At 38.6% G+C, this 10822-nt stretch overlaps 1 protein-coding gene across 2 annotated transcripts; it reads left to right on the top strand.

Moving 5' to 3' along the window:
• Positions 1-9337: 9337 nt before the first annotated feature.
• LOC120885906 (uncharacterized) lies at positions 9338-10822 on the top strand. Of its 2 annotated transcripts, none has more exons than XM_078030185.1 (2): positions 9338-10335; positions 10421-10822. In XM_078030185.1, exons 1-2 carry the CDS (start codon positions 9428-9430, stop codon positions 10746-10748), a joined length of 1236 nt encoding a protein of 411 aa, XP_077886311.1. In that variant the 5' UTR covers positions 9338-9427; the 3' UTR covers positions 10749-10822. The 2 variants fall into 2 exon arrangements, with proteins under 2 accessions (XP_077886311.1, XP_077886312.1); XM_078030186.1 differs by having other exon boundaries at positions 9338-10353; positions 10439-10822.

Below are 10822 nucleotides of genomic sequence, written 5' to 3'. Positions count from 1 at the left end.
AGAAAAGTTTGTTTGAGAGCTCACAGTTTCAGAACTCTTAGTCCAGAGAAGGCCAGCTCCATTCCTCACGGCTTGAAGTGAGGCAGAACATCATGGCGGTCAAGAAGTAGAGAGAAGGGTTGGGGCTATAGCTCAGTAGCGCTTGCCTTACATGTGTGAGACACTACTCAAGACCACATAAAATAAGTAAATGCGTATTGTGTCCATCTACAATAAATATTTTCCATCAAAAAATTTTAAAATAATAAATAAGTAAATATTTATATTTACTGTTTATAGTAACATCCTATCACCTTTGCTGTATATAGAGATTTAGTCAAGGGAATTGATAGCTCATCATTTTAGTCATTTTCTGTTAACCAAAAATCACAGGTTTTGCTCACATTCAAGGGGAAGGGATCACACACAGGTATAACTAATTAGGGGTAACCATAGGGTATCTCCTACAAGTACTTCTTACATATCCCTACTACTCTCCATCTTCACTATTACCATTCTAATCCAAGCCACCACCATCACATGTTCACACTAAAGTCAAAGGTGTATGTCATGCCCTGTTAAGAACCTTTTAATGGTTCCCCAATTGTTCTTATGATCATATTCAAAGACCCATTCTGGCTGCTGCCAATCTCTCTAACCACACTTTTAGCTAGAAATGTTCATTTAACACATTAAGCCTCAAGTTTTCAATTCTGCAAATATAATAAATATTCAAATATTATTTCAAAATTACCATAAGTAGTATATTTGTTGTTCACTTTAAGATATTATAGGTGTTCCTACCTGGGATGATGGGGCAAAACAGGTTAACATGTTCTAGCCTTCTTTTTTTTTAAATTCAACTTTTTTTTAATTATTTATAGAACTTTATTTTTATTTATGTATATGTGGTGCTGAGAATCAAACCCAATGCCTCCCTCATGTTAGGCAAGCACTTTACCACTGAGCTACAACCCAAACCCCCTGTTCTAGCCTTCTTATTCCCTGACTTTGTCAACTCATTTTCAAAAAATATATTACATGGCTAAACAAGGACACCTGAGGAACTTCCTGTCCTAGAGCCTAAACATGGACGTGCACCTGAGGCACTTCCGGATCCAGGTGCCTAAATATGGATGTGCACCTTTGGAACTTCCGGATCTGGGGGGCCTAAACATGGAGGACTGAGGAACTTCCGGACCCGAGACCCCAAAGATGGATGTGCATCTGAGGAAATTCTGGATCCAGGGGTCTAAACATGGACACCTGAGGAACTTCTGGTCCTAGGGCCTAAACATGGACGTGCACCTCAGGCACTTCTGGATCCGGGTGCCTAAACATGGACGTGCACCTTTGGAAATTTCAGATCCGTATAGCATGCGGACAAAATATTTATACAGACACTTCACCAAAGGAAGATACACAGGTGGCATATAAGCAAATGAAACAATGCTACCTATCATTAGTTGTTATGGGAATGCAAATTAAAACCATGGTGAGATACACAGAGAGTTGGTAAGGATGTGGAGAAACTGGGACACTCATCCATAGCTGGTAGGAAAATCAAAACTACACAGCCATTCTGTAAAAACAGTGTGGCAATTTCTTGAAATGTTAAACATACACTTGGGGGAAGGGGGGAGCAGATGTCCATATAAACTGTTTTTTAAAAAGGACTCGTAATATTTTTATACCTTTATTTTATTTATTGATTTTTATGTGGTTCTGAGGATTGAACCCAGGGCCTCACACGTGCTAGGCAAGGCTCTACCGCTGAGCTACAACCCCAGCCCCTCCATATAAACTTGTACATGAATATTCATGGCAGCTTTATTTGTGATGGGGAAAAAAAATAGAAAACCCAAATGCCCATCAACTGGTGGGCTAATGGATAAACAAACTGTGATATATATACACACAATAAAATTTTATTCAGCAACAGTGAATTATTGATACAGCAATATAGATAAGGTCAGTATAATAATGCTCAGTGAAAGAAGTCTACCCCTCCCCCAAAAGTACATTCTAAATGATTCCATTTAAATAAATTTCTACATTTACAAAACTTAGAATCTAAAAAATCTATAGTAACAGAAAACTGATCATTACTGGTAGGAGATGAGAATGATAGCCTGCTGGCGGTGGGAAACTTCTGTAGTTGTCAGATGTGTCCACTGTTTTGATTGTGATGATGGTTTCACAGCCCTACACATATCAGAAATCATCTTTCTCTCTCTCCCTCGCTCCCTCTTTTTCTTTCTCCTCCTCTTCCACCTAGCCCTCCTCCCCTCTTTCTCTTTCTTACCTGGGGATTGAACTCAGGGGCACTCAACCATGGAGCCACATTCCCAGCCCTTTTTTTGGTATTTTATTTAGAGACAGAGCGTCACTGAGTTTCTTAGTGCCTCGTTAAATTGCTGAGGCTGGCTTTGAACTCGTGATCTTCCTGCCTCAGCCTCCCCAGCCCCTGGGATTACAGGTGTGCGCTAGGACGCCTGGTTCCTGACATTCCTTAACCTCATTTTTTTCCCCAGTTTTCCAGTCACTAAAGGATTTATTGCTGAGCTTCATTTATTTCTAAGGCAGCGGTTATCAAAGTGTGGTTTCAGGGCCAGCAGGATCACTTGAGAACACGGACTTCCATCCCAAACCGGAGTCACAATCTCTGGAAGTTGGGTCCAGAGATCAGTATTTTAAGGAGGCCTCCACGTGATTCTGCTTGCCCCTTTTCTGAGGCTGGAGGGTGGTGGGGGAGAGCACAGTAAGAAAGCTGAATGAACGCTCTACTGTGAATCTGATTACGTGAGAGAGGATGGGTTAAAAAGCGCGTCAGAAAACCTAGCCGGCCCCTGAGAGCTTTCCCGAAAGACAACGGATTCCGACATTCACCTTAAGAATCTACAGACGGGACAGCAAGGGATCGGTCGCTGTCAGACTACATAGCTAAGGATCTGCAGGTAGCAGCCCAGCGGATGTTCCTGGGTTAATTCCAGGGAATCCGACCGCCAACCCTCGGTTCCGCCCTGCGCACGCGCGGCCATGCGCCATAGAGCTGAGCAATCCTCCAGGATTCCTAGAGTGGACAGGGCGATGCCTGGCTCGCTGCGTGTGAGTCTGGATAGGCAGACAGGGAGATAGATGTTCGAGGTTCGCGTGAGGTCGGCCCACCCCAGGCCGAGGTGTCCCAGGTGATCTTGTCTGACAAGCGGTTTCCTGAGTCCATGGATAGTCAGAACCGCCAGGGTCGCTCCTGGGCACGGGAAGCTGTCGGTTTGGGCGTTGCGTTCAAATGAATGGACGCCAGAAAATTCGGAGAGCTGGTGGAATCACGTGCGTGGAGGAATCCTCGCGAACCAGCCGACCGACCCAGGAAAGGGCTGCCTGAATTTGTGTTAGAAGGCAAAGAAAGGAAAGCGGTCACGTTGATGATCAGTAGTGACCATTTTGTAAAGGCAGCAAATAACATATTCTTAACCACTGAGACAAATGCCAAAATTCTCTCCCCAGCGTTCTTTCCAGTTACCCCAATTTCGGTAGAATTAACCCCCGATTTTGTTTTACTAGCTCTAGACTTGGAATGGGGAATGTATGTCCGAGAGGGCTAATGCCAGATTCCCGGATAATGGGAAGGAAAATAAATGAATTCTAATAGAAAAGCATTTGGAAATTAAAATTTCGGTTTCTCCTTCCCTTCTTTTATATCTAGAGGCTGTGTCTGGTGGACTAGTCTCAGAAATTACATCTCTAGTTTGCACAATGATTCCCTTCTGAGCCCAGTGGTGCCAAGTTGCCTCCAGGTCTCAGACCCTTTTGTGGACAAGAAAATCTTACAGAAGAAATGATAATTCTCCAGTTGCTCCCTGAGGTGTCCATATTCAGTCCATGGAGATCCAGTTCAATTGTAATTTTCAACAACATCACCTTCTTTCAGGTGAGGAGCAACATAGTTTATCTTAGTGTCTTGAGGGGATAGAATATTGCCCCATGTTGGTTTCTTCAAATACTATTGGTATTCTTCACTACCTATGTCTACACTGTGCCAGGCAATACTATATCTTTTAGTGCTTCAAGCAAAGTCTTGCATCTTTATCAAATTCTCATGCAGTTCCCTTTTTTTTTTTTTTTTTAGGACCTGAGTCATCTATTTTTGCCTTTATGGTCTATCACCTTAGTACCAATCTGTCAATGTTTGGAATGTCCTCCTTATGATCTTTTCACATCATCTCTCTCATCTCCTTATAGGATCAAATTTGAACATTTGGAGTCTGCTGACATGGATCCAAATACTAGCTTTGTCACTGCCTCCAGTAATTTTACAGTTCTGTTTCCCCACTTTATAAGTGTATAATAGTTCATGTCTTGGGGGTTTTCTTGAGAATTGTGTCTATGTATTACTCCAAAATATAGGACCCCAAAACTTAATGACCTAAAACATCAGACATTTTTTAAGTTTTAAAAAATATTTTTAAAATATTGATGGCCCTTTATTTTATTTATTTATTTATATGTGGTGCTGAGAATCGAACCCAGTGCCTCACACATGCTAGGCAAGTGCTATCACTGAGCCACAACTCTAGCCCCAACATCACATTTTTAAACCATGTTATTTCTTATAGTTTGTAAGTAGCTAACTTGAGCTGGGTTCAGCTGGGCAGGTTTTTTTTTTTTTTTTCCTAATACTGTCTGGGGTCATTCAGGAAGTCATCTAGTGTCTCTGATAGGGCTGGATCTAAGATGGTATCAATCACATGTGTAACTGTTGCTGTTTGTTATGGCTTGGATCATACATCATCAGCAGGCTAGCCTAGACTTTTTCACAGTACTCATATTTCCAAACTCAAGGAAAGGGAAAGCTCTCTGATACAGAAGCACTTTTCATACCTATAAACATGTTACATTTGTTAATGTCTCATTGGCCAATGCCCAGTTCCAGAGTAGTTGTGGAAGGGAAGTACACAAAGGTATGGAGATATGATTCATTGGGTTCTGTTACTACTATATGAAATACCATACACCCTAAATGCGATCGTATGTGTAAAGGTTGGAACAGACCTAGTTCATAGTAAATCGTTTATAAATAGTGGCCACTGTTATTAGTAGTAAGATCATTTTGATCCTGACTTTGTTCAGAAGTGCTACAGGGTTCCACTTCTACTTCATGTTACTCTTTTTCATTTTGATTCTCTCATTGCTGTTGTTTGCTTGTGAAATTTACCTTGCATTGTCGTTGCTTTCATTCTAGATCTGGCCTCTTTTTAGTCTCAGAGCATCTTTATTATATTTTATTTTATTTAGTTTATTTCCTGAATTTAGAATTTGTCCTTCCCTAAAAATCTATTACATGGCACCTCATCCTTTCTGAGAATCAGCGTAGAATTGGGCCTCTTCCTTGAAATTTTATGTAAACATATTTATCCCATATGTTTATGTTTCTTAGAATGTGTAAAAAATAACACTGTTTTATTGTAGAGTTATACAATTATACTAGAGTCCTTTTGTGAAGTATAGAAAAACACAGAACAAAATTTAAACATAACCTACAACTCAACCATCTAGAAATAGTCATAGTTAACATCAATATATCCTTTATATCATTTAGCTAACTAATTCAACAAATATTTTCCATTGATAAATGTGTATTAATTAATAAAATCATAGCTTATTTTTTCTTGTCATGTAATTTTATTAGTTATTGAGATTTTATTTTGTGCAAGGCACTGTTCTAAGTTTGAGGGATATAGCAATGAATTGCTATATAGAAAAAGTCCATACCCTTATTAATCTTACATTCCAGTGGGGGAAAACAGAAAATAAATAAATGTACATTATGTTATCACATAATTATAGCAGTTACAGAGAAATTAAGCCAGGAGTATTAGGATTTTAGCAGGAAACATGGCTTATTCAGTTGAGTAATTAAGTTTTGTGAGAATGATGGCTAAGATTACAAAAATTATGGGGTTGAGAACAGCTTTGAGCATACAACAGTGGAAATCCATTATTACATTTAGGAAGGGGAGAGATTGATTACTGTATCCTGGAGGATAGAACCACTTGATATGAACTTTGCCTTTTCTTAAAGAAATACAAGTATAGTTGGCCCTCCTTACCCATGGATTCCACATCCACAGATTCAACCAACTGTGGATCAAAATATTTTGGGGAGGGCTGGGATTGTGGCTCAATGATAGAGTGCTTGCCTGGCATGTGTGGGGCACTGGGTTTGATCCTCAGCACTGCATAAAAATAAATAAATAATAAAGACATGTTGTCCATCTACAACTACAAAAAAAAATTTAAAAATTGAGGGGAGGGCTATGATTGTGGCTTAGTGATAGAGGGCTTGCCTGGCATGTGTGTAGCAGTGGGTTTGAAACTCAGCACCACAAATAAAGAATCAAAATAAAGTCCATTGACAACTTAAAAAAAATTAAAAATATTTTGGGAACAAACCATAAAAAATAATACAAATTAATGACTACATAGTACTTACATTGTATTAGGTATTATAAGTATCTAGAGTTGAATTAAAACATGGGAGAATGTATGTAGGTTATATGTGAATACTATGCCATTTTATATAATGGATTTTAGTATCTGAAGCTTTTGAAATCCAAGAGGGATCCTGGAAGCAATTCCCTGCAGATACTGAGAGAATGACTAGCTCAGCAAGAAAAAAATCAAGGATATAGGGTGGACAACTTACCTTTTGGCTTGGTATTTAGCACTAACAATCTCACATCCCAATAGTCCCTCAGTTTGGGCAAACTAGAACAATTGGTCTCTCAACTATTCTCCTACTCTTGTACAAATTTAATTGCAAGCCAGAGCATAGAACCACAGGTTTTGCAGTTTATCAGTATTAATCCCCAGAGCCACAAAGCAAATATGAAGTAGATCTGGAAGGGGCTGGGGCTGTGGTTCAGTGGCAGAGCACTTGCACACCTTCTTCATCTGTTGTTTGAATAGCATAAGGAACCCAAATGGCCAAGAGGCAGTCTTACCTTCAAATTTAACAAAAATCATTACTTTGCTTCATAGTAGAAGCACTTCTCCTTTGAGTACTGGAAAACTCAACAAATCCAAGATTATGAAGATATGAAACAAAATAATACAAATAGATTATTAGATATATGAGAGGAACCATTCTCTCTCCTTCTCTTTGGTTCCTATACCTCTTTATGTATTTTGGTCATGGAGAAAAAACTTTGTTGTCTTTAGTTTAGGAAATATATTGTGTCCTATAAGACATCACCCCAGATTTAGCCTTTAGCCATTATATCAATCCACATACTTCTGCATGATGGGGCATATAGATAGATTCATTAATTACACATATCTGAACTCACTGGTATACTTCTTTCCCTGTTAAGATGAGTTATTTGGAGGCAATACTGTATAGAATACCATAGTATTAAAAATATCATTCTCTTAAGTCAATACAAATTTGTATCTGAACTATGTATTTTGTTCTTTGAAAACAAATTGTTGCTGTCTATATGATATAAGTAGTCCAGAGTAAGGGATCTATCCTCTAAAGGCTAATTGGTTCTTCTCTAGGGAGTGGTACTTTTGGGCGGGAGGGGGGGTATAGTATTCACTTTGAATATTGGCTGTTTGGGCACATAGCAGTGGTAACAGGAATATCAGCCTTGGAGAGGGGAAGTCCATATTGTTGAAGCCATTTACAGCTTCCATTCCTGCTGCTATGACCACTCCGTACAAAAGTCCATTATATAAGCATTGGAAGAAGGCTGATTGACATTCATATTATGGATCATTATGCCTAATTGTTCTAGGGGCTTCTTTCTCTACAGTAGATGCCTTTTACTGAGGATTCACAAGGAACACAAATATTTTCACATTCTTTGCTCATTCTAGGAAGTCCATCCTCATATTTTGCTTCTATAATCCTCATTTCTGCTATTCCAATCTAATTCTTTTAAAGTAACTATATATTCTGATAACCCATTAGTAACTACCTAAAATCAATATAGGAATATTTCTTAGACTGTGCTGCCTTTCATGAAAAGTGGACAGATGTATATAACCACATGTATACCTGAAATTCTGCCAACTGGAAAGATTTGCCTTTATCAATGTTTTTGAGGCCATCACTAAGTAAGGGTATAAGTAAAAGTTTTGGGCTAGTGCTCACATGCTGCCAAACCCATCTGAAAACTGACTGTTTAATTTCCGCTTGTCTGTTAACTAGTAACAGGGAATTCCTATAAGGTCGTTGGGAGAGAAGTAACAAAACCATAGGAAAAAGTAATATGGAATCCAAATCCCTAGCCCCTGGAATTTACTGCTAGTTAATTTTACAATGGAATGCTGGGTTTTGCATCATTTTTTATAATCGGTAACAAGTACACAATGGCCGTTTGTAATATATAGCCATCTGGAACTCTGTGATCAAGCATTAAGTCTTACAGTGCCCAATAAATAATAAGTCAGGATTTGCTTCACATAGAAAACTCTTGTCAGAAGAAGGAATGGCTCTAAGCAACTTCATGAGACCCACTCTGTCTTTAAAAAAAAATGGAAAGGTTTTGATTTCCTTTTCTTTCTTTCTTTTCTTTTTTTTTTTAATTAATACCTTATTTTTTGGCCCAAATAGCCGCACAATGCTGGGTAGAGCCTAATCAACTTCTTTTCATTTTTCTTCACTCTTTTATACTGCTTACCTTAAATATGTGAATAAAATAAATTGCTTGTGTATTAGCTCTAATTTAGTCATACTTTCCTAATCAAAGTAAATAGGTTTCAGTATTCCCAGATGTCCTTTAATAATCATACAGAGCACATCTGGTAAGTCACTTCTATAAATGATTAATATGATCCATTACTATTGTTTCTTCCAGCAGCTTGTGAGGCTGAGGCAAAAAGACTGTGAGTTCAAAGCCAGCTTCAGCAAAAGTGAGGCACTAAGCAACTCACTGAGACCCTATTTCTAAATAAAAAATACAAAATAGAGCTGGGGATGTAGCTCAGTTGTCAGGTGCAATCCCTGGTACCAAAAAAAAAAAAAAAAAAGAAAAGGGTAATTTCAGCATTCCCATATTGTTATATTTGCAATCTGTTTCACCTGAACTTTCTTATAGCATGGAGAACACTTTCCATTTGGATTTTGTTTATTGTTCCAAATATTGAGACTAAGATCAAAATTGGACAACCAGCTTCAGAGTAAGAAATTACAGCAAAAATTGAAATGTTGACTGAAGGGTTTGGTAATCCCAAAGAGGATATTCTCCAGAACTCTGACGGCAGAGAATTCTGTGAATTTGGAGATAAATTGAATAAAAAGTATCAGACCCTTTTTAAAAGAAGACAATATAACTGTGAGGAATGTGGACAAAGCTTTGCTTGGAGTACAGGCCTTATTCAGCACCAGAGAAACCACTGGAAAAAACCCTATGAATGTGATAATTGTGGAAAGGTCTTTCGAATGAGCTCAGCTCTGGTTATGCATCAGAGAATTCATACTGGAGAGAAACCCTATCCTTGTAATTGGTGTATTAAAAGTTTCATTCGGAGTTCAGACCTTATTAAACATCAAAGAGTCCACACTGGTGAAAAACCTTATAAATGTGATGAATGTGGGAAAGCCTTTAGTCAGAGTTCAGATCTTATTATACATCAGAGAATCCATACAGGAGAGAAACCTTATCAATGCAGTCATTGTAATAAAAGTTTTAGGCAGCGCTCAGACCTAGTTAAACATCAGAGAATTCACACTGGAGAGAAGCCTTATACGTGTAATCAGTGTAACAAACAATTTAGTCAAAGTTCTGATGTTATAAAACATCAAAGAATCCACACTGGGGAGAAACCATATAAGTGTGATGTATGTGGGAAAGCCTTCATTCAGAGCTCAGACCTTATTCTGCATCAGAAAATCCACACTGGGGAGAAGCCATATCCATGTAATCAATGTAGCAAAAGTTTCAGTCAGAATTCAGACCTTATTAAACATCGAAGGATCCACACTGGAGAGAAGCCCTATAAATGTAATGAGTGTGGAAAGGCTTTTAATCAAAGCTCAGTTCTTATTCTGCATCAAAGAATTCACACGGGAGAAAAACCCTATTCATGTAATCAGTGCAGCAAAACTTTCAGTAGGCTTTCAGATCTTATTAATCATCAACGAATTCACACTGGAGAGAAGCCTTATCCATGTAATCAGTGCAATAAAATGTTTAGTAGAAGATCAGATCTTGTTAAACATCATAGAATTCATAAAGGTGAGAAACCCTATGAATGTGACGACGACTGTGGGAAAACCTTTAGTCAGAGCTCCAACCTTATTCTACATCAGAGAATCCACACTGGAGAGAAACCATATGCTTGTAATTTGTGCAATAAAAGTTTTTAGTCAAAGTTCAGACCTCACTAAACATCTGAGAGTGCACTCTGGTGAAAAGCCCTATCGTTGTGATAGTTGTGAGAAAACCTTCAGTCAGAGTTCTGACCTTATTCTTCATCAGCGAATTCACACTGGAGAAAAACCATATCCATGCACACAGTGCAGCCAAAGTTTCTGTCAGAACTCAGACCTCATAAGACACCAAAGAGTCCACACTGGGGAAAGACCTTATAAATGTAATGAGTGTGGGAAGGCTTTCAGTCAGTGCTCAGCTCTCATCCTGCATCAGAGAATCTACACTGGGGAGAAACCATATCCATGTGACCAATGTAGCAGAAGCTTTAGTCATCGCTCTGAACTCATTAATCATCAAAAAATCCACACAGGTGAAAAAATCATATAAATGTGATGCGTGTGGGAAAACCTTCACTATAGGAATAGATCTCACTGATCACCAGAAGATCCACACTGAGGACA

Source organism: Ictidomys tridecemlineatus, chromosome 13, assembly GCF_052094955.1.
Source record: "Ictidomys tridecemlineatus isolate mIctTri1 chromosome 13, mIctTri1.hap1, whole genome shotgun sequence".
Classification (NCBI taxonomy): domain Eukaryota; kingdom Metazoa; phylum Chordata; class Mammalia; order Rodentia; family Sciuridae; genus Ictidomys; species Ictidomys tridecemlineatus.
This window is presented reverse-complemented; position numbering and strand designations above follow the sequence as displayed.